Here is a 23721-nt window from a genome sequence, read left to right on the forward strand (position 1 = left end):
CCTCATCCATTAGACACATGAACCTAAGAGTTTAAGCACACATAATGATCCTTAAATCACTAATATTAGTCTAAAAAAAGCATAAAAAAGAAAAAAAATTGATATTATTTAAACATTATAATAATACTTTAATACATCATATGAGAGTCTCCATCTATTAGACACATGATCCAAAGAGTTTAAGTACACATAATGGTCCTTAAATCACTAATATTAGTCTAAAGGGGCATAAATAAATAAAATAAAATAAATAAAAATACTTGATACTGTTTAAACATTATAATAACACTTTAATACATCATATTAGAGTCCCCATCCATTAGTCACATGATCCAAAGAATTTAAGCACACTTGTTGAGGTCTTTATAACAAGGTTATGCCTTGAGAACAATGACTTGTTGTCAGACTAATTAGATAGTAGTGATATAATTACCATTATGTGTGGTTAAGCTCTTTGAATCATGTGTATAATGGATGGATACTCTCATATGATGTATTAAAGTGTTATTATAATGTTTAAATAGTATCAAGTCTTTTTAATTATTTTATTTTATTTATTTATGGCTTTTTAGACTAATATTAGTGATTTAAGGACCATTATGTGTGCTTAAACTCTTTGGATCGTGTGTATAATGGATGTGGACTCTCACATGATGTATTAAAGTGATATTATAATGTTTAAATATTATCAAGTCTTTTATTTATTTTATTTTATTTATTTATGCCTTTTTTTAGATTTGGGGTTTGGGGTTTGCAAGATAAACAAAGCAAATGAAGCAACATATACAGTCAACCTCTCTATAATGGCAGCGTTTGTCCGAAAATTTCATGGCTGTTATAGTGAGGTGTTGTTATATATATATACTGGCATTTGATGTTTAGATCTCGTTTAGCTGTTATAAATAAAAGTACACAAAAAATCATTTGTCTGTATTTTTTATGTTACAAACGAAACCAAAATACTTGTTAATTTTAAAATCTCAATTGAGTTTCATATTTCATTCATTGAAAATTGAAAAGACAAATAAATTACTAAGAAATCCATACCTACTTGTTCCGTAATGATAAATAATTAAAATCTAAGGAACATATGTATTCAATTAACTGAAAATTTAAATATTATAAGTTTGACATAAGAATTCTACAATTGTATGTTGCTTCAAAAATTTCAGTCTATTAATAATAATATAACACTTGAACTGACGAAGATTTTTATTCATACTTTCAACAAAAGAGAATTCAATAGCTTTCCCTATAAGGCTGTCTAAGAGCTTAGTAGTATAATTGAGGATTTTTACATATTTGTACTTGAAAATTTACTATGTGCATGACATTAATGATGATTATCATAAGTACAGTCAAACCTCTCTATAATGACAGCGTTTGTCCGAAAATTTCATGGCTGCTATAGTGAGGTATTGTTATGTACGTATACTAGCATTTGATGTTTAGTTATCATTTAGCTGTTATAAACAAAAGTACACAAACAATTATTTTTATGTTATAAATGAAAAAACTGTACTTGTTTATTTTAAAATTTCAATTGATTTTCATATCTCATTAATTAAAAATTGAAAAAACTTATAAATTACTAATAAATCTATAACTAGTTGTACGATACCGATAAAGAATTAAAATCTAAGGAACATATGAATTTAAAATTGATTGAAAATTTAAATATTTCAAGTTTGACGTAAGAATTCTATAATTGTTGGTTGTGTCGTAAATTTCAGTCTCTTAGTGATAATATAATGCTTGAATTCACAAAGAATTTTGTCCAAACTTTCAGCAAAAGGTAATTCGATATCTTTCCCTTGAAGGTTGTCGAAGAGCTTAAGAGTTAACTCTTCTATCTCACCCCAGACTCTTCATTAACACTTTCGTTGTCACCTTCTGCATCTGCTGTCTCTTGTTCTTCCATTCCAATCACTTGTACAATAATCTCTTCGTCAGTGTAAATTTCAAGGACTGGAATGTTGCATCAAACTCCATACAAGTGGTAGCATCCATTGCTTGATTGGTGTTATTAGATGGGATTTGGGCTATAAGTGATGACACACTATCAACATCCTCAACAAGTTCTAAATTTTCACTACTAACATTGGGGTTGTCATATGTAGTTAGAATTCCGGTATTTCTCCAACAATGGAACATGGTAGAGGTCTTAACATCATTCCATGCTTCTACTAGATTGTTAATTTCTTATCGTAAGTTGAAGTTGTTGTCATTTACTATGTGCATGACATTAATGATGATTACCATAAATATTTTAATATTTTTTTTTATACATAATATATTTCTTACAGAATATTATTACACATTATTTAAGTATGGCTGTTATACAGAGATAATTTTACAAAAAATGTATCTCTATAAAAAAAATGTCACTGCTATTATAGGTAGAATATTGTTATAGAGAAGTAAAATATAACGTGAAAAATCGATTCCGGAGAAAATCAAGTCATTATAATGAAATGTTGTTATAACGAATGGCAATTATAGAGAGATTTGACTGTATTTTAATATTTTATTTTTGTAGATAATATATTTCTACAAAATATTATAATACAACATTTGAGTATGGTTGTTATGGAGATTTTTACAAAATATTATAATACAATATTTTAGTATGGCTGCTATAGAGAGGTAATTTTACAAAGAGTGTACCGCTATAATGAATGTCACTGCTGTTATAGGTAGAATATTGTTATAGAGAAGTAAAATATAACATGAAAAATCAGTTCCGAAGAAAATCATGCTTTATAGCGAAATGTTGTTATAACGAATGACAATTATAGAGAGGTTTGACTGTAGTAGTAAAAATTGAAGAATAAGATACTACACGAATATTAAATAATACTGTACTTATAATTACTTCTTTATATTTTGAATCCCCTTCGTAAAAAAATTTGCTCCCCCACTGATAACATGGTTCGTCTCTTAATGGATCAGATGGTCAGCAATAGCATCTCACTTGCCAAACAGAAGCGACAACGAGATAAAGAACTACTGCAACACCCGTTTGAAGAAGAGACTAATCAAGATGGGATATGATCCCATGACTCATCAACCAAAGAGTGATGGTTCTAATAAGTCCATTAATGCCGGTCTCAGCCACATGATTGAATGGGAGACTACTAGACTTGAGCTTCCGAGTTCCATTACCGACGGATTGGCAGAGGTTTTTCCAGAATATGATTGTAGCCAAAACCTTGGAAACTTCTCAAGTGGACATATGGATAGCTTCTTTGGGAATTTTGAAGACAACAAGAGTAATTGGAACAACATCGCACATTTGGTGACTTCACCAATTGGATCTCCATTATTCTGAGTATTCATCATAGTTTTGGATGATTGTACTTATGCTCTTTTTTCTGAATTATGATCAATGTGGTAAGATGGATGAGATCTTTCTACACTTAATTAAAGATTTTGAGTTTGACCATGAGGAATGGAATAACTGTTGGGACTTAAAGACATGAGCTTTAAAGATGGTGTAGTGTGAATTGGGAAATGGTGGGAAAATAAAATGGAGGAAAATGAAATTCAAGTAAAGTTCACTTTGCAAAGGAACTTTGTCCCTCATTGGTGAGGGAAAACACTTCTTGTGTGCTTATATATAGAATCACCTCTTCTAGCTCTTAAAGAGTTGAGAAGAAGGACTCCCCTCACGTTATCGTCCTCGCTCGGCTTCGAATTCGGTCAAATGATCTGATTGATTGATAATCTTTTTGGACCAAATTTATTTTCCAAAAGCCATTATTTATTTTTGTGGAATTTAATTTCGTGGAATTTAATTTTCCAAAACGGTAATATGGAATTTAATTTTCCAAACGGTAATATACCGAACAAACACTACTGAACAGGCATGTCTTCCCAAATCGTGGCTATAAATTCTGAGGTTATGCCTCATTTTTCAGAACAAACAAAACTGCATTTTTACTCCCCTCTCTCTTCTGCATTTTGCATAATTTTTCAAACCAAACAGTAAGTGTCCAGTGTGATTTGCTACCGACCTTTGAGTTCGCTGAAGTTCTGTAATTTGCATTGCCGCTATTACAGAATAGTTTTTCCGTTCTATCCTGGGAGAAATTAATCCAGTAACCTTGGCAACTGTGAGGGGATTAGATTTCTTAAGGACACACAAGAAACTTGTGGGCTCGGAAATTTCTACTTCTTCTATTTTCTGTCCTTAACATTTTTCCTGTCTTTAGATTCTTAAAACAAAAGCTGGTTTTGTTAAAATACTGTCTTGAACAAATAGACATAACAAGCTTAAGAAATCTAATTTTTATTGTTTAATCTTCTGTATTCTGTGTGTTGGAGATTAAAGTTTTCATAACTTTCTACTCCGCTTTTGAGATTAAAGTTTTCACACTTTCTACTCACTTGTTTACTCGATTCAAAGAATTTAAAAACTTCATCAAGTAATTAACATTTCTTTTTCAGTTCGAAGATATAAAAACGTTATTGATTTATTAACGTTTTGCTTTCGGTTTGAAGATATAAAACTTTCACCGATTTTGTTTAATTCTGTTTGTGTTTGTCAACAGAAATGGGAGACCAAACTCCAAATTTGAATGCTACTGCTACTGCCACACCAATCCCCGTGGTTGGTTCTACAAGCAATGTTGCCTCCTTCAGTCGTGCTGCACCGGCACCCGCTCCAGCAGAGAAGCCCGAAAAATTCACCGGGATTGATTTCAAATGATGGCAACAAAAGATGTTTTTTTTACTCAACGACTTTAAGTCTACAAAGGTTCATTAAGGAAGAAGTCCTGGGTCTACCCGAATTAACTCCTGAAAATGAACGCTTCGTTGTGATCGAGGCTTAGGAGCACTCGGATTTTTTATGTAAGAACTATATACTTAGCGGACTGGGGGATGATCTTTACAATGTCTATAGTAATGTGGAAACTTCGAAAGAACTATGGGATGCGTTGGAAAAGAAATATAAAACGGAGGATGCCGGATTGAAGAAGTTTATAGCTGCCAAGTTCTTAGACTACAAAATGGTAGATGGAAGTCTGTTGTTACTCAAGTTCAAGAGCTGCAGGTTATCATCCACGATCTCCTGGCTGAAGGTATAAGTATAATTATGTTATATCCCGCATTTTCAAAGCATGAGCGTGACACGTGCTTCCTTAAAAAAAAAAAAATTGAATTGACAATCATGTTGTTGCTACATAATTTAAACTCACGTTGATAGTGTTGTATCCCGTATTTTTGAACGTCGGATTATTTGTAAGCTGAGGTGGGGCTCACACATCGAGATTTTTTTTTGGAACATCTGAAAAGTCATATGAATCACATATGTGAAGTTAAACACAACTCACGAAGGACCCTTGGGCCAAATCAAAGTAGAAGCCCCTCCAAACGAATATTTTTAAGAAAATGTTTTCGGGTGACCTGACTTCGAGGGGCAAAAATGGTATTATAAGTTTGGAATTTGGAAAAATATCAAGAAATATAAGTTGTAGATAATTGAATTAGCTTTCCAACCATAGGTCATGGGATCCAAGGTGACGTCTGGACAAGGAGATATGAACGTTTTAAGTCCGAAAGGTCAGGTGGGCTAGGCCCAACTCCGGGCCCAACCGGGTTAGGCCCATGACCCATGTTATATAAGTGATATTTTAGCACTTCCCTCCTCATTTTCAGACCTGGAACAACCAGAAAATTCTGGAGATAGAGAGAAAAAAAAGCCTTGGAGAAGAAAAATCAATTTTGACCAAAAGATGCCGAGAACTCCCCGAACCCCGAAGCCCATGAAGGGAAAAGTGTTGTCATCTATTGCGTTGTCTTCAATTTGAGTTAAAAATCAACCAAGGAGGAGGGTGATAACGTGGTGGCTGAATTCTTAAGGTATGGATAAGGCTCCTTTTCATTGCTAACAAGTTTATTTAAAGTTTTAACGGATTAGAACGGGAAAAATAGCGATATAAATTCGTCCGTTGGTATTGTGAATTATGGAATGAGATTTGAAGAGAATTTTGGATGAAAATAAATGTAGTTAACTTGTAGAATGTGGAGGATGTTTCTATTGATGTTGTTAGTATTAATTTCGACTTCGTTACGGAAATAAAAAATTATGAAATAGTTATATCGCGAATTGGTTGGTTGGAAAATTTGGAAAATAATGTGTGGGCTATTCTATGGAATATTTTGGAGTTGAAATATTATGAATAATTGTTGGTGTTGTTGTTGATATTGTGGCCGAGTTAAATTCTCGGGCGTTGTATTTACGGGGGAGAGTCTTTGCGGAAATTTCGGTAGACAAGTGCTAATTTAAGATTGAACACGAAAATCCTTATAGTTAACATTTGGTAAAAATGACCATTTGTAGATTACTGGGCGAAAACAGAATTGAATGCGGATGAGCGTAAGGCGCAACTAAGGTATGTAAGGCTTATCTCTTCTTTCTTTGGCATGTCCCGGTTGTAATAGGCTTGATTACAAGTCTCGGGGACGGTTCTACTCTTAGAAATCCGAGTGCGACTTTGGCCCTTTTTCATTCAATATAATTGAATTAGATTTTCTATACTCTATTGAAAAATAACTTAAACACCCAAAACTTTCATAAAAGGAACCGAACTACCCTAAGACCTTCACTAGGTGGCTCCATGAAGCCTAATGTTCGTAAATTTACGTATGCCACCTTGGCTTGACCCGAGGTGGGCCCGCAATCCCAGGACCTATTTGCATAGTTCTATTTGTCTTATTTCCGTACGAAAATTTATGGAAGCCTTTGGCTATCGTTGCGAGTTTGTTATAAGTATCTAGTAACTCTGATATAAGCATTTGAATGCAAGTATTTTGATACAAACATTTTGATATACGTATTCTGATATGGATATTATGTTATGAGTAATCTGATTTGACGATTCTGAAATAAATACTCCGATAAGTAATTTGATATGAATATTTTGAGATAGGTACTCCGACATAAGCGTTACGATGCGAATACTGCGATGTGACATGCGGTTCGAAATAAGAAATGCGGTATGAGTAATCTAATGTAAATATTTGGCCAAAGTATTTTTACTATAAGTACTATGATGTCGGTATTTTGATATAAGTTTTCTGTCATGCGTATTTTGATACAAGTATTTTGATACAAGTATCTTGGCATAAAATTTTGAATATAAGCATTATCGTTTAAATAATCTGTATGAATGCTGCGATAGTATGATGTGTTCGGTTACCTTGTGGTATATGTCCGTCCCCGGCTACCGTGTATATGGAGTATGATATGCCGGTCCGAGATCTTGTGGTATATGTCCGTCTCCGAGATGCCGTGGCGGAGTTCGAATCGTGGTATATGTCCGTCTTCGGTTACCGTGAACGGTTACGGGGTGCTTGTGGTACATGTCCGTCTCCGATTCACGGTATATGGATTATGATGTGGTCGGTTCCCGGGTTCTGTGGTATATGTCCGGTTCACAAAATACACGTCTATGTTATGATATGTTCGGTTTCCCGGCGTAGTGCCCGTACGGCACCGTGTGTATTATGATGCATCGTCCGGGTTTCCCGGTGTGGTATATGTCCCCGGGTACCGTGTGTATGTTATGATGTGTTGTGTTATGGTGACCATATTTCGTGCCTTTGTGCATGCCTTTGATTTCATTATTTATGATCCGAAAGTAAGCGTTTTGATCTTACGGATAAGGTACGTATTTTAATACTTGACTCGACCACGATTCTCAGTATATCAATCTTCGGCACTCGATCATGATAAGGCTACGTCCGATATACATTGCACATCGATTAGATTATGATTTGTTAGTTGCATTCCCGTACATTTGGATTGGCTTATGATTCCGTTACAGTATTTCTGGCTTTACATACTCAGTACATATTCCGTACTGACCCCCTGTTCTTCGGGGGTTGCGTTTCATGCCCGCGCCAGGTACACCCGTTAGCGGAGTTTTGCCGAAGATGATTCGGCGGGATTGGCGAGCTCCGGTTTTCCGGAGCATTGCGAGTACGTGCTCGTATGCTACGATTTACGGTTTATGTTAGAGACTTTGCGAACGAGCGTCGTGGGTATTGATTATACATACGTATGCGGCTCCATCCCGGTGATATGTCGATTATGTTGTGTAATGAAACTTTGTATAATTATAGATTCGTTCGATTTAAAGGCTACGAGAAAAGAGATTGCTGAAAATTTTGCTATGTGTTTTATCTTATCTGATTTAAAAAAAAAAAGAAAAAAAAACGTTTGGCGTGATTTTGTAGGCGGTAAGAGTCTGAGGGTTCGGTCGGCCCTAAGTAAGGGTCGGGTGCCCATCACACCCTAATAAGGTTAGGGTGTGACAAATTAATACTTCTGCGAAAAGTTATAAGTGTGATATTACTTACATACTATTTATTGTAGGTTTGGTGATTAGTGGCGCGTTTCAAGTTGCGGCAGTAATAGAGAAGTTGCCTCCTTTATGGAAGGACTTCAAAAAATTACTTGAAACACAAATGAAAGGAGATGACACTGGAAGATCTCATTGTTCGGTTGAGAATTGAGGAAGATAACAAGGTGGCAGAAAAGAATGCTAGTGGGAGATCAGCAATAGAGGGAGCACATATTGTTGAAACTGCTCCAACAAATCCTTAAAAGAGGAAAAGGCCGTCAGGACCAAGGAACTATACCGACAAGAAGAGATTCAAGGGAAACTATCACAATTGTGGAAAAATCGGACACTAAGCTGCAGATTGTCATGCTTCGAAAAAGGAAAAGAAAAAAGGTCAAGCTAATATGATTGAAACAAATGAAAAAGTTGATGACTTATGCGCTATGTTGTCTGAGAGTAACCTCGTGGGAAATCCTAAAGAGTGGTAGATCGATTCTGGCGCCACTCGCCACATTTGTGTTGTCAGAGAAGCATTCGCTTCATATGCTCCCTCAGGACCCCATGAGGCCATTTTTATGGGAAATTCTGTAACGGCCAAAATTGAAGGTTATGGAAAGATATTTCTGAAAATGACTTCTGGCAAGGTGGTGACTCTCAACAACGTCGGTCATTTTTCTGAAATTAGGAAAAAACTAGTCTTTACCGGACTTCTAGAGAAGAATGGTTTTAAGGTGTTTATGTTTCAGAAAAAGTTGTAATAAGTAAGAACAAGATGTACGTAGGAAAAGGTTACCTTACAAAGGGCCTTTTCAAACTAAATGTAATGGTCGTTGATAATAATAAAATTTCTGTTCATCTTACTTGCTTGAGTCAAATGATTTATGGCATTACCGTTTAGGACAAGTCAATTATAAAACCTTGCGAAAAATGAATAATTTGGATGTATTTTCTAAATTTGAATGCGATAATTTAAAATGTAAAATCTGTGTGGAAGCTAAGTATGCGTAACATCCTTACAAGTCAATTGAAAGGAATTCAAATCCTTTAGACTTAATTCACATAGACACATGTGACATGAAGCCAACTCCATCTCGCGGTGGAAAGAAGTATTTCATTTTCATTGATGACAACACTCGTTATTGCTATGTTTATTTACTTAATAGTAAAGATGAAGCAATTCAAGCATTCAAGCAATACAAAAGTGAAGTTGAGACTCAACTTAACAAAAAAATTAAAATGATAAGGAGTGATAGGGGCGGCGAATATGAATCTCCATTTGAAGAAATTTGTTTGGATTATGGAATTATTCACCAAACAACTGCCCCGTCCTCTCCACAATCCAATGGGATTGCAGAAAGAAAAAATAGAACATTAAAGGAGATGATGAATGCCTTACTGTTAAGTTTTGGTTTACCCCAGAACTTGTGGGGGGAAGCAGTTCTTACAACTAATAGAATACTTAATTGAGTTCCCCATAGCAAAACACAATCCATTCCATATGAGAGATGGAAAGGAAAAAATCCGAGCTTGAAATACTTCAAAGTGTGGGGGTTTCTCGCTAAGGTACAACTTCCTAAATGCAAAAGGATGAAAATAGAACCGAAAACCGTAGATTATGTTTTCATAGGATATGCCACCAATAGCAAAGCATATCGGTTTCTGGTTTACAAATCAGAAAATCCCGACATTCATGTTAATACGGTAATTGAATCAGATAATGCAGAATTTTTTTAAAACATTTATCCGTATAAAGAGAAAGTTGAGTCATCTAGTGAAAGATCTAAACGACCTCAGAAAGAGATAAAGGAAAGTACTCCTAATGAGGAGAACCCAAGACATAGCAAACATCAAAGAACATCTACTTCCTTTGGTCCAGGCTTTTTTACATTCTTAGTAAAAAACAGCCTTAAACTTTTAAGGAAGCAGTGTCTTCTTCAGAAGCACAATATTAGAAAAAGGCAGTTAATAGTGAAATTGAATCCATTTTAAGCAACCAAACTTGGGAGTTGGTTGATCTTCCTCCAGAGGACAAACCTTTAGGTTCCAAATGGATTTTCAATGGAAAAATGAAAGATGATGGCACTATTGACAAATATAAGGCAAGACTTGTTGTCAAAGGTTTTAGACAACGAGAAGGCCTTGATTATATTGACACATACTCACGGGTAACGAGAATTACATCTATTCAGGTGTTAATAGCGTTGACTGTCGTGTATGTCCTTCAAGTTCATCAAATAGATGTTAAAACAGCCTTTTTAAATGGCGATTTGGAGGAAGAAATATACATGGAACAACCTGAAAGGGTTTGTGGTTCCTGGAAAAGAAAATAAGGTGTGCAGACTTGTTAAGTCACTTTATGGACTTAAACAAGCACAAAAACAATGGCATGCGAAATTTGATAAAACAATGTTGTCAAATGGATTTAAGATTAATGAGTGTGATAAATGTGTCTACATGAAGATCACTTCAAATCATGTGGTCATTATTTGCTTGTTTGTTGATGACATGTTAATAATGAGTAAAGACATTGCTGACATTAATGCTACTAAGCGTATGCTTGCTAGCAAGTTTGATATGAAAGACCTAAGAGTTGCCGATTTAATTCTAGGAATTAAAATTCACTGGACTCCCAAAGGCCTAGCATTTTCTCAATACATCAAATGGTACTTGAAAATTTCAAACATTTGGAATTTAAGGTAGCACGTAATCCAATTGACTTAAACCACGATTTTGTGAGAAATAAAGGTCAAAGTAAGTCTCAAGTGGAGTATGCTCAAGCGTTGGGAACTTTGATGTACATCATGAATTGTACATGGCCAGATATAGCTTGTGCTATAAGTAAATTAAGCTGATACACAAGTAATCCCGACCAAACTCATTGGATGGTATTGAAACGAGTTTTGGCATATTTACAATGCACACAAGACTTGGCTTTGCACTACAATTCATATCCCGCAGTAATAGAGGGATATTATGATGCAAATCGGATCACCGGATCAGCAGAAACTAAGTACACAAGTGGATACATTTTTACCATTGGTGGAGGAGCAGTGTCTTAGAAATCATCCAAAAAAACATGTATTGCCCGCTCTACGATGGAGTCTGAGTTCATAGCTTTAGTCAAAGTTGGTGAAGAAGCTGAATGGCTCTGGAATTTCTTGGAAGATATTCTATTTTGGCCCAAACCTTTGGTACCTATATGCATACATTGTGATAATCAAGCGACAATAGGAAGGGCTGGGAGCGTTATGTATAACGGCAAATCTCGTCACGTACGACGAAGACATAATATAGTTAGATAACTACTCTCTAGTAGAATTATCACAATTGACTATGTAAGGTCAAAGGATAATGTGTCGGATCCACTTTAAGGCCTAGCTAGAGAGGCGGTTGAGAAATCATCAAAGGGAACGGGACTATGGCTGAGGACAAGTCAACATGGCAGTAATTCTATTTAGAAGACCGGAGATCCCAAGATCTAGCTCCAAGGAGATTAAACTAAGTTATCATTGACGGTTCAACATTGTCGAATCATTTTTTGGTCTATTCTCATGATGAAGACAATGTTCAGTACCAAGGATAAAGCATTAAGGCTTTTTAATGGTTTCTAAGTTTGATACAGGGTATATCAAATAATTTTTCTAAAGGATTACACGCTTAGGAATCACATATGTAAGTGTGCAGTGTAAGCTGCTTCAAGGAAAATTCTGTAAGGCCAATTCTCTACGCACTTACGAAACCAAGTGCGATTCATGGTTGAAACGAATACAACAATGAGAACTAAAGACGGTTCAAGGGTTAATTGTGTGACATGTGGTTATCTAGGTATACACCAAAGTTTAACGGTTCAAAAATATCAAATCTACCGATTGATCGAGTATATCCAACATGTGTTCACTATGAAAAGTTCAAAGGGAAACCTACTTATCCAGCTGCAATTAATCCTTGCTTGCAAATCACACAAGTTTTTTCAAGCATCATATAGCCATTCCCTAGTCATGTGGGGGATTGTTGGGATTTAAAGACATGAGCTTTAAGATGAGTGTAGTGTGAATTGGGAAATGGTGGGAAAATAAAATGGAGGGAAATGAAATTCAAGTAAAGTTCACTTTGCAAAGGCATTTTGTCCCTCATTGGTGGGGGAGAACACTTCTTGTGTGCTTGTATATAGAATCACCTCTTCTAGCTCTTAAAGAGTTGAGAAGAGGGACTCCCCTCGCACCGTCGTCGTCGCTCGGCTACGGATTCGGTCAAATGATCTGATTGATTGATAATCTTTTTGGACCAAATTTATTTTCCAAAAGCCATTATTTATTTTTCGCGGAATTTAATTTTCCAAACGGTAATATGGAATTTAATTTTCCAAACAGTAATTTACCGAACAGACATTACTGAACAGACATGTCTTCCCAAACCGTGGCTATAAATTCCGAGGTTATGCCTCATTTTCCGAATCGAAAAAAAATTTCGAACAAACAAAAGCGTGTTTCCAACTCCCCTCTCTTGCGCATTACTAATTTTTCTATTCTATCCTGAGAAATTAATTCATAATTTTTCAAACCAAACAGTAAGTGTCCAGTGTGATTTGCTGCCGATCTTTGAGGTCTCCGAAGTTCTGTAATTTGCATTGCCAATATTACAGAATAATTTTTCTATTCTATCCTGGGAGAAATTAATTCAGTAACCATAGCAACTGTGAGGGGATTAGATTTCTTAAAGACACACAAAAAACTTGTGGGCTCGGAAATTTCTACTTCTTCTAGTTTCTGTCCTTAACATTTTTTCTGTCTTTAGATTCTTAAAACAGAAACTGGTTTTTTTAAAATACCGTCTTGAACACATAGACATAACAATAACTCCTTGTAGGGGTCTTCCGCTTAATTATCTTTATGCTGCTGCGTCAATCTGTATTATAATTATCGATCAATAAATTTTGCCGGATAGCAGATGGTCGTAACAAAAACATCAAGACCTTATATTAAATTCTTTCTTATAAATGGTCTATTGGTTGAAGTAAGTTGTATTTTATGTTTATGACAATAACTCAATGGGGTCTACATTTGTTCATGATTAATATAAGAAAATTTCATGAACAAAATGAAATTTCTCACTGGGACCACACTGGGTATGTTGTTGTTGTATAGTATTAATATATAGAGAAAATTTCACAAAGCACTATAGTTTGATGGCTATTTACAGTGCGCAGCTACAGTTTGGATAATTACCGTTCGTAGCTAAAGTTAGGGAAGCAGTAGGAGCTCACCGAGGCGAGAAACCTTGCAATGAGGGCCAGATGGGTGAAGACTAGGCACCATTGCATGCACATGAACACCAGCGCGCACGAGGACGTTAGATGCCCAGCGTACCTCGTGGCATTGCGCACTAGCGCTAGTGTAGTTTGGGTGTTGGTAGCAATCTGGACATTTCACAAGAAGGCTCGCAGCACCTGTTGCAAACAAGAAACCACGGAGTGAAATTTTCCTCTAAATATAGGTACGCAAGGAGAGAAAAATGCATGAAATTTTAGGGCCTTTTTGGAATTCTAGAGAGAAAAAGAGACTCTCTCTCATTCATATACGAGGTTAATATTCTTAGTGCGATTTTAATTGATTAACGTTTATTAGGTATAAGTTCTTATGAAGTTGAGAAGATATTCAAGCCAATTTCTACTCAAAAGCGGAAAGAAATGAAAGGAAATTTTTTTCTTTGTTGGTTTTCGAGTGTTATTGGGATTTAGATCCTTTCTAGGAAAGGATTAGACCTAGTAATATAAATGCATGCTAGCTAGGATTTATTAAGTAGGACAGAATATAAAACCTAAGAGTATTCAATCTTGTAACTTACTTTCTCCCTTGATATTAATAAAAGTGTCGGCCGTTCTCCGTGGACTAGGATCACATCGATCCGGATCACGTTAATTACTGTGTTTTTATTGTTTCTGTGCTAACTATTGGTATCAAAGCCTACAAGTCGTGAGATCTAAGAGACGAGGAGACTATGGCATCTATGAAGTTTGAGGTAGCATATTTTGATGGGCGAAATAATAACTTCAACATCTTGAAGATCAAGATCATGGCATTGCTACGGAGAGAAGGATCAGTCTATGCTTTGGACGACTCGTATCCCGAAAATACGAAAGAGCCCGAGAACCAGAAGATTGAGATGGATGCGTTTAGTGCAACTCAATTATCCTTATCAGACTGTGTGCTATATGAAGTCAGTACCGAGAAAACAACTGCGAGTTTGTGGAAGAAAATTAAAGATCTCTACCAGAAGAAATCAGTAACAACTAGAATGTTGTTAAGGCAGCATTTATACACCTTCAAGATGAAGACAGCTACAACTTTACAGGATCATCTTGATGCTTTTAATAAATTGGCTATGGATCTTACTGTTGATATTAAAGTGGGAGATGAAGAACTAGCGTGCACTCTACTGTTTTCATTATCACCGGCGTATAAAGTGTACTTGCTGGAAGTGTGTTTCCGCAAGCTTCTGAGTGGTACACTAGGCTAGAGTTAGTCTAGGTGTATTAGTGGTCCTTGGCTAGAGCTAGTCAAGTGGAGGTGCTTGCAATCGGAGTATTGCAAGTGTGGAGTGACTATGGGGGTTAGTTCCTAGGTTGCAAAAGCGTTATTGTAAGGGTAAGGGATTATGGGAGTTAATTCCTAGCTTACGATAGAGTTGTAACCTAAAGTTGCTCGGTTAGTGGAGGTGAAATCATACTGAGGTAGGTCGTGGTTTTTAATCTCTTGAGCAAAGAGTTTTCCACGATAAAATCGTGCCTTCTTTACTTACTGCACTGCATAAGAGAACTGGTACACAACCAGATCCCTCATACATTATTTGGTGGACGCATAGCCTCTAACAATTCTCTTTGTAATAACTTAAAAATAAATAAGTCACATGAACGGTTCCGGATAGACTAATAATTAAATAACTCCTCCGAGCTTATAACAGTGTGGATTTAGTTTGTGTGTGTCTATCTCTCAGATCTATACTTGTATTTTTCCACTTCTAAGTCTTCCCTCTTCTCTCTTCTCCAGCAAGAAAGGGATAAGTCATTTCAATTTGGGATTTTCCCTGTTAAAGTCAAACTCATATTTATTAAAGCTTGGAAAGAAGAATTTTTAAGGACTTGAAAAGACCATTAAAGCTAGTTCCAGTTTATCGATTTGCATATTTGTTATTTGTTTCGATTGGGTTATATTGAGTTTTATTGGAAATAGCTTAAGGAGCTTGAATATCAATTTTTGAGGTGTTTAGAGATAACGCGAGATAGAATTGAGATGGTTTTTAAATTGAAAACTCGAGGTTGAACAAAATTCCCTTCATATATCCCGATGTTTATCTATATATATATATCAGTGTGTATCACCCTATATATCCATCTATCTCTTTTATATAATGTATATTTATATATATCCACGAAATTCTTTGTGACATATAATATATACAATGTTGCAATACACGTTAATTAATACAATATACAACATGATATGCAAATGTCATAATAACGCATTCCAGGTCTGAAATTTGACTCCAATCTAGCCCAAATTGCCTCCAATATTTCTCAAATTTGGTACATAACTTAGTCTAGGTATATTCAGCGAATCTCGACCACGCCCACTCAAAAAGCTGTTACAGTTTCTGATTCAACTTTAATTGCGGTTTCAAAATTTATATTTTGGTGAAATTTTTTCATTGATGAACTGATTCGGTGATTTCAGAGATGATTGAGACAACGAAGGATCAAATGAATAAGTCCAATTGGTGGTAGGTGCATAAATTGTGCATTATTGTTAAAAATTAGGATTTGGCTACCCGCTGATAATTTTCTTGTATATTCTTAAACTTGTCGGGTCATTTGCTTTTTCCCCTTATTTTGTATTGTTCTTTAATTTTTGTCCCTCAAGACAAATAATTTTTCGCGGGGTGTAAGTTATCCCATAACAGCGAGGGTTAATAGATAAAGAGAAGAGGGTGGATAACTTTCCAGATAGAAGGTGACAACCCTAATGAATTGACTGTTTATATTTTCGCTTCATAACATCTTACATGCTATGCCAGATCCCTTATTAAAAGAACTTATGTTCCGCTAGACATAAGTTCGATTTTGAAGAGCAAACATTAAAGACCAGCCCATCTTACCCATTTACATTGTAACCCAAATAAGTAAGGCCAATTTGCACGATTGTCGGGGTGGTCTTTAATTTTGTCCCTCAAATTGATGGTCTTTAATTTTTGCCCTTGGCCTAAAATACCCTGAGGTTCTGGGTTCGAACCCCAGCTTAGCAAAAATAAAAAATAAAATGGCAAGGCAGAATTTCGTAGCAAAATTAGGCCTATTCGGGCAAAAGTTAGGCCTTAAGGCAGAATTTGTCTTGAGGCGTAAATAAATTCTGCATTTTTTTTAATTTTTTTTTACTGAGCGGCAGCTGGAACCCAAAATCTCTAGGTGTTTTCGGTCACTTTTTTAAGTGAAGGCAAAAAATTTAAGATAGCAATTTGAGGGACAAAAATTAAAGACCCGTGCCTTTGTGCAAAACAAACATTTTTTTGAGCGGATTGTCCTTCATTTGGGGTGGTCTTTAATTTTTGTCCTTCAAATTGCAGAATGCCCATGTGCAAATTCTGCCTGAAGGACAAAAGTTAAAGACCACCATTTTGAGAGCTAAAAATTAAAGACCACCCCCAGCGAAGGCCAATCCTGCAAATTGCCCAAAAACAAATGAATAACTAATTGGAGACGGCCCATAATGTTGGGCCCATATGACTTCCTCGCCCTCACTCTTTCACACTTCTAACTTTCTTCTAGACTTTCAACACGCTCAAAAACACCAGCAAAAATGGCTCTAAGTGCAACAATCCGACGAACCGGCGGTTCGATCGCCGGCGTGAACTCCACTATCCGTCGATTTGTCCACGTCACTCCCCGTCCGGCGCCACTAGATAACGTGGTTAATTTGCCGACGGCCACGTCACCGTCGTTAGTTTTACCTGAAAATGACAACACTAACAGTAACATAGGATTCATTGGTGGGTCCATGGAACTTATGGCTGTTCCTAAGAAGAAGGTTTGATTTCTCAAAGATATCTTTTTCCTCTTATATTTGGCACCTAAAATGAATTTGTACTTTTAATTAGTCACTCCCTCTGTCCCAATTTATGTGATACTTTTCGTCCCCCGATATTCAAACTGCATGAACTTTGATGTATTTTTCACCAAATTGATAATTGGAAAAGTTGCAACATATCTAGTTTTCAAATATATAAATTTTAATCTTAAAATATTGAGCTAATCTAATCCAATTTAGCTTCAAAGTTTAGTCAAATTAACTGTTAAAAGGCGAAAAGTATCACATAAATTGAGACCGAGGGAGCAAAACTTTAAATTTAACTCTGTGTATGTGAGTGTCATGAAGTGTTGCTGGTCTCACCTCAGGTAAAGTTATTAGGGTCGCAATTAGGTTCACGGCGTGCTTTAAATAGTCTAACTATGATGAATGAATATTTGGAAGATTCATATATCTGTCGTTTGACGAATTTGAGACTTAGACATAGTTGATTGAGTTAAAATATCCACTAAATTTAAACACATTTGCTATTGTGTGTGTTCATCTTTCCGAGTTGATAGTTCAGTAAATTCTCCGTTTCAATTGATGTGATGGTGTTTGATTGGACACATAGTTTTAGAATGAAAGGAAGGTTTTTGAAACTTATGACTATAAATCATCTCATAAGGGTAAAACTAGAAGTTTAGAGTTAAGTTGTTACTAAATATAGAAAATATCTGGGACTGACTAAAAAGGGAGTGTCACATAAATTAGGACCGAGGGAGTACTTTCCTAGCGCGTTTGTACTTTGTTATGCAATCTGGACATCACTTTCAGGATTAAGTTTTCTTGTGCTAGCTTGGACTGAGGCATAATTTTGTTGTTATTGTTTGTTGCGGTAGCTTCCTTGCATATCATTCTGCTTTGACAGATTAGGTTCACTATGTACTCATTTATCCATTGCTTTACTTGCATTTGTCATTGGCAGGTCATTTTGGTTCTGTAAAGGGATAATAGTTTGGAAGAGTTTACACATTTCATTTTTTGCCTATTGTGGTTTGTCTGCTTTGTGATCGTATTCTGTAGTTGATACTGGGCTATTTTGTACTAGAAGATTTCTCTACTGGGGTCTCTCTACTACTTCTATAGCTGTTTGGCATTTTGTATTTAACATCAATTCCTGCTAGTTTATCTAAGCAACCTTGCGAAATCTTTGCACTTCCCTTGTTCCTGTTCGTTTAATTCTGTGCTCACTTGAAAACGTTATAGCTATGGTCATACTAGAAGATAACCCTTTGGTTTGAAATATGCCATCTAGGAACTAAAGGTACTTTTAACACTTTAGAACTTGATTTGGCTGTGTGGACCAGTAAAGTATGTGTAATCTCAATTTAAACTTAAGCTTAATCCATTTACTTGATATATCCTTTAGTATGATAGACATATAGCACTGAGATTGTAGGAATTATTGCATATTTGCCTGTTCATAGCAATTTGAGGCAATGCAAGCTTAATGCCTCAAGGAATATTCTGTAGTTAGCTGCAGTTTAGGATCACTTTGAACATATTCGACTGACTTTATGTGCTAAGTAGTAGCAAGAGTGATACACTTAATCACACTTTGGAGGATATATATGCTGAGAGAACTTTCCTCCCTTCTTCTTGCTAGTACATGTCTTATGCTCATCTTTTTTCTTTCCTTCCCTTTGTACCCCTTGAGTATCGGTTATAGATTGGAATATGATACTTGTTCCAGGAAAGCAAAGCCATTCTATGTGTTGCTCGGATCATCTAAATGAAAGTCGTCCTAGCACCCGTCAATGAAGTTTAGTAGTAACTAGTAAACCATAAGCATTTGGTTGATTAAAAAAAAATAAAGCCATAATTTTTTTATTTTTTTTTGTTTTTTTTGTGAGAATGTAACATAAAATAAAGCCATAATTACACGTAATTACACAATAATTATTGATCTTTTAACTTAAATAGTAATCAAGTTAAGTATTGCTGGCTAAAACAAAGTTGTATTTTAACTAAATAGAAGTTCCGATCTATACCCCCAAGTCCTAAAATTTATGTGATGAGAAATCCAACCTGTAGATCCACACCTGTGTCGGATACCCATAGCCGTATCGAGCAACACAGGTCATTGGCTTAAACAACATTAATCCTTCGTAACGCTTTTTAGTTGGTTGTGCATGCTAGCTTAGCACACTTGTTTAGATTTTCCTATTCCATCACATGTTTTTATAAAATATGTAGATGCTCTGAAGTTATGTGTGTGGGGTTGTTTGGGTTGTAGGATGATGTTCTCTTGGAGAGAGTAAGTTGCAGAATTTACATCTGATTGCTTTTTTCTTTTGTGGGTTGTGGTTGATGATGCAGACTTCCCCTCACAAGAGAGGCATAAGGAATGGACCAAAGGCTCTAAAACCCGTTCCGGTGATCATTCGTTGCAAGTAAGAGCTTTTCCAGCTAAGTAGACAAGTTTGATTTGAAAAGTTTTAACTAACAAGCAAAATCCCCAGTGTCATTTAGCCTGTATACTCCTGAATTTAGAAGAGCTGGTTTGAGTTTTTTTTTTTTTTAAATTATAAATTTTTAAAAATACTACTTTACCTGCAATCTCTCAAAAATAATATGAACCTAGATTTCAAGGGCAAATTTTAATGATTTGAATGTGGAAAACACCTTAGCCCCCAAATTTTTTTCAAAAGTAAAACAAAGAAAAAGAGTAAAAGAGGGTTATGCAATCAACATAAGGACATGATTATTTAGATAATAACTCCATGTATTCAGTTTGCATTGGGTTGCTTAGCTTATTCGCCAATGTTTGGTTGACATTTTGTTAACCTTCTTTCTGGAAGTTCAAAATGCTTTTGTTTGTTTTTCCTTCTGTTGTTCTTAAATTTGACTACTGATAAATGAATGGAAGCATTCAGTCTGAGTACTGAGGTTGAGCCAGAAATTTCTGATTGCAAAATTAACTGCTCGGAACATTTGTTGATTCTCAGTTGACAATTCCAGATCTGGGACTTCTCTAACTAGGTTCTATCATTGCATACTAGTACCAAAGTTGGTTTGATTTTAGTTGAAACATTTCAGTTTTGAAATTCTACTTCACATTTGCGGATTGAAGTTCCAATTGCTGAAGTGCATTGGTTTAACTGTGTTTTGAAGCAGATGACAGTTAAATATTTTCCAAAATCATAAAACAGAATTAATTGATAACCCTTCTACTCAGAAAAGATATAGACACGCTGTCAGAAGATGTATAATTGTGTTTCAGAATGTCAAGAAGGTTTTTATCTGCTAGCCTCATTTTCTTAGTCCAAACATTTGCCTGTTTCGAATTTGGTTTATCTTCTGTTATTATTAGCAACTCTCTTCCTCTCTAAACTCCCCTTCTCGTGAATTGTTAATCCATTCTGCCGTTCTTTTCCAGTTCTGTGTTCTTACCTTTACTGAAAAAAATCTGCTTTGTTTTCATGCTAGTGCTCATAATAGTCATGATTAGGACGTTCCTTAACGTTGCTTTTGTAAATAGATGACTTGTTAAAAGTAATGTTGTCCAAGGTGATACCTTGCTCAACTAACCACACAAGTATAATTAGTATGACCTCGTCATGTGTTTGGAAAATGATCTATCCTTGTCTTGCAATAGAACAATTCCACCAGCTAAGAAACTTTTAAAGCTGGTATTCCAAGGGGGCTGCGTGCGCTTTGCAGGGTGATGCTGGTCTATACTCTATAATAGTTAATAACGACGATGATGCTTATCTAGGTTTACGCTTAAGATGACTAGGGCATAACATCTGATTTGTTTATATTATCTGTCAACTTTATTTGAAGTGTTTGTGACTGAAAAATGTAAAATTCAGTATTTGCTCCCGATTCTCTCTGCTCTTTTTGTCTTCAACTTATCTTTTTCTTGTTTCAAATGCAACCCCTTTTCGCATAATAACGCTATTGGCATATCTTGTTGATGCAAACAAACTTGCAGGGTTTGTGGTCGAGTCAAGTTGCCACATTTCTTCTGTTGCAGCGGGATTAAGCAGAACCCTGGTGAAGACAACAATTCTACCGGTTGATCAAATTAAAGGGATCATCCGACATATTTTCTTCAATTTCAAATCCCTTTCTTTGTGGTAGAATCTTCAGTTAGAAACTAGGAAGGTTATATCATGCCACATTGTGTAACAATAGTGTAGTCATTGCAGCATATACTTAAGTCCATGTTAAGTAGCACTATATCAGTTGTTTTATCTCTATCTTCCCTTGAATTGGTGACAACTAAATGTAGCCAATTGCAGAAAAATAAGAATTAGAGACTAGAAAGGATACCAGAGGAAGTGCCACACTTCATATAGCTCTTTGGTGCTAATTACTTTGAAATAAAAGTGAACTCAATGGTCCTACAAACCCAACTTAATAAAGAAAAGGAGACCACAAAATCAAGATGTGCATTAACTAGTTGGTTTGTCAATTTGCTTCACCTCATGCTTAGTTGATTATTTGAAGAGAATTGTCTGCAACACTGGCTCCACGCTTTAATTTTTCTCTCCTGGGGTAAATTAACCCACAAAGAAAGTGGTGGTATTTCACATGTGTATCATGATTTGGTGTGTTTTATTCGTTCCATCATCAACTCCACAATCTTCAAACTTCTCCATGTATGAGTTAAGATTGTAAAGCTGAACATAGTAATCTGATTGAAGAGAAAAATTGTCTATTGCGACCAAGGAAAAACGGTCAATAAAGGAAGGAAATGGACAACCGCTTCACGAGACAATTTGACTTAACTCCACTTTTGCACTTGCAATTCCCCGGAGGAGAATTTGACACCACAACTTCAGAAGAAGGTAAGACAATGATGATGACGGTGAGACAAAGAACGCAAAAAATCACATCATTCTGTCATGTCAAAAAGATGACAATAACAACAAACCCAGTGAGGCTCATAAATGGGGTCTTGAGAGAGTAGATTAGAGTATATGTAGATTTTGCCTTACCATAATTTCACCAATTATAGTAAGTTTATTCACACTTTTTAAGACTATCTATTGAAAATTAATATGAAAATTATTATCTAAATTAGCTTTTAAGTGATCGAATTGTGCAAAAGTTCTTTGCACCTTAATTTTTTGTATTCTCTTCCATCCAATGCCATGAGAAAGAACACTTGCATCTTCTTCCCCCTTAAAATTCAGATGTTTTTTTTCCTTTTATTTTGTTAATCTCATTTTTACTTATTTAATCAGGAAATACTATTTAGTGAAAAAAAGTTCAAAAGGAAAATACTAGCGTAGCCCTAGTTATTAAATAAAAAAAGAGTATACAACATACTATTTTTTTTTTTTTTTTTTGAAAAAGAGTATTCTTTTTGTGAGTTAATCAGGTTCTGACTTGTTCAAAAAGAAAAAAGAATCTGATTTGCTAGAAGGTCACCGTATATTCATCTACCAACGCACCTGCCTCCAACCAATACAATCTAGTGGCTGACACCCAAAACCAAAAATGATAAAAAGAAAAAAAAAAATTAAAATAAAGGTCATTGACCAAAAAAAAAAAAAAAAAAGAAGTTATTCCTTATTCTTTGAGAAAAAGGGTTTAAGAGCGACAATGGGAGATCTTTTATTTCCGCCTTCATTCTCAAACCCTAGTAACTCTACCAACTCCAATACTATGTCTTCTTCAAAATCCCCACAAACCCAACAACACATTCCAGAAAAAGACACCACCAATTTAGAGTCAAAAGTAGAAAAACAAGACGAAGAAAAGGAAGAAGAAGAATGCGGGTTCTGTCTTTTCATGAAAGAAGGTGGATGTAGAGATACATTTACAGAGTGGGAAAAATGCGTCGAACAAGGTGAAAAGAACAAAGAAGACATTGTAGAAAAGTGTTTCCAAGTAACTTCTGCATTGCAGAAATGTATGGAAGCACATTCAGAGTACTACGCACCAATATTACAGGTAGAAAAAGATGTCGAGGCTAAGGTCATTGCAGAATTCGAGAAAAACAAGGAATCAGAAGGGGCAAATAAGTAATTTCGCACAATTAGAAGATTTTGGGTATGAAGGAATTTAGGAGATGTTTTGTTTTTTTGAGAATTTTTGACTAATGATATATTTATTTCCAATAATTGTAATAAAGTTGCTATAGATTTTCAGTTCATAGAATTGTATTTTTAAGTGCAAACAGTAAGTAGCATTGTATTTCCTTGATAAATTGTTTTGATATATACATGAAGGGATTTTGTAGCTCTTACCTTTCGAATATCAATGTGAAGTTATGGGCAGTATAATTATTAATTTAT

The 23721-nt window shown here is 35.4% G+C and overlaps 3 protein-coding genes across 3 annotated transcripts; all 3 read left to right on the plus strand.

Moving 5' to 3' along the window:
• The first annotated feature begins 14348 nt into the window (after positions 1 to 14348).
• Positions 14349 to 14867, plus strand: LOC132061395 (uncharacterized). Its single transcript, XM_059454224.1, has one exon. The coding sequence runs from the start codon at positions 14349 to 14351 to the stop codon at positions 14865 to 14867; it is 519 nt and encodes a 172-aa protein (XP_059310207.1).
• Positions 14868 to 17138: 2271 nt separating this feature from the next.
• On the plus strand, positions 17139 to 21747 carry LOC132059821 (uncharacterized). Its single transcript, XM_059452601.1, has 3 exons — positions 17139 to 17428; positions 19790 to 19863; positions 21408 to 21747. Exons 1-3 carry the CDS (start codon positions 17201 to 17203, stop codon positions 21493 to 21495), a joined length of 390 nt encoding a protein of 129 aa, XP_059308584.1. The 5' UTR covers positions 17139 to 17200; the 3' UTR covers positions 21496 to 21747.
• A 1279-nt stretch (positions 21748 to 23026) lies between these two features.
• LOC132061396 (uncharacterized) lies at positions 23027 to 23452 on the plus strand. The gene has a single exon (XM_059454225.1). It carries the CDS (start codon positions 23027 to 23029, stop codon positions 23450 to 23452), a length of 426 nt encoding a protein of 141 aa, XP_059310208.1.
• The last annotated feature ends 269 nt before the right edge of the window (positions 23453 to 23721 follow it).

This window comes from Lycium ferocissimum, chromosome 6, assembly GCF_029784015.1.
Source record: "Lycium ferocissimum isolate CSIRO_LF1 chromosome 6, AGI_CSIRO_Lferr_CH_V1, whole genome shotgun sequence".
In the NCBI taxonomy this organism is placed as follows: domain Eukaryota; kingdom Viridiplantae; phylum Streptophyta; class Magnoliopsida; order Solanales; family Solanaceae; genus Lycium; species Lycium ferocissimum.

Excerpts from the sequence above, each read along its gene's own strand:
- LOC132061395 (XM_059454224.1), top strand. The coding sequence starts at position 14,349 with ATGGCATCTATGAAGTTTGAGGTAGCATATTTTGATGGGCGAAATAAT.
- LOC132059821 (XM_059452601.1), top strand. The coding sequence starts at position 17,201 with ATGGCTCTAAGTGCAACAATCCGACGAACCGGCGGTTCGATCGCCGGC. Across the intron at positions 17,429-19,789 it reads TGGCTGTTCCTAAGAAGAAG|ACTTCCCCTCACAAGAGAGG; the intron begins GTTTGATTTCTC and ends TTGATGATGCAG. Across the intron at positions 19,864-21,407 it reads CCGGTGATCATTCGTTGCAA|GGTTTGTGGTCGAGTCAAGT; the intron begins GTAAGAGCTTTT and ends ACAAACTTGCAG.
- LOC132061396 (XM_059454225.1), top strand. The coding sequence starts at position 23,027 with ATGGGAGATCTTTTATTTCCGCCTTCATTCTCAAACCCTAGTAACTCT.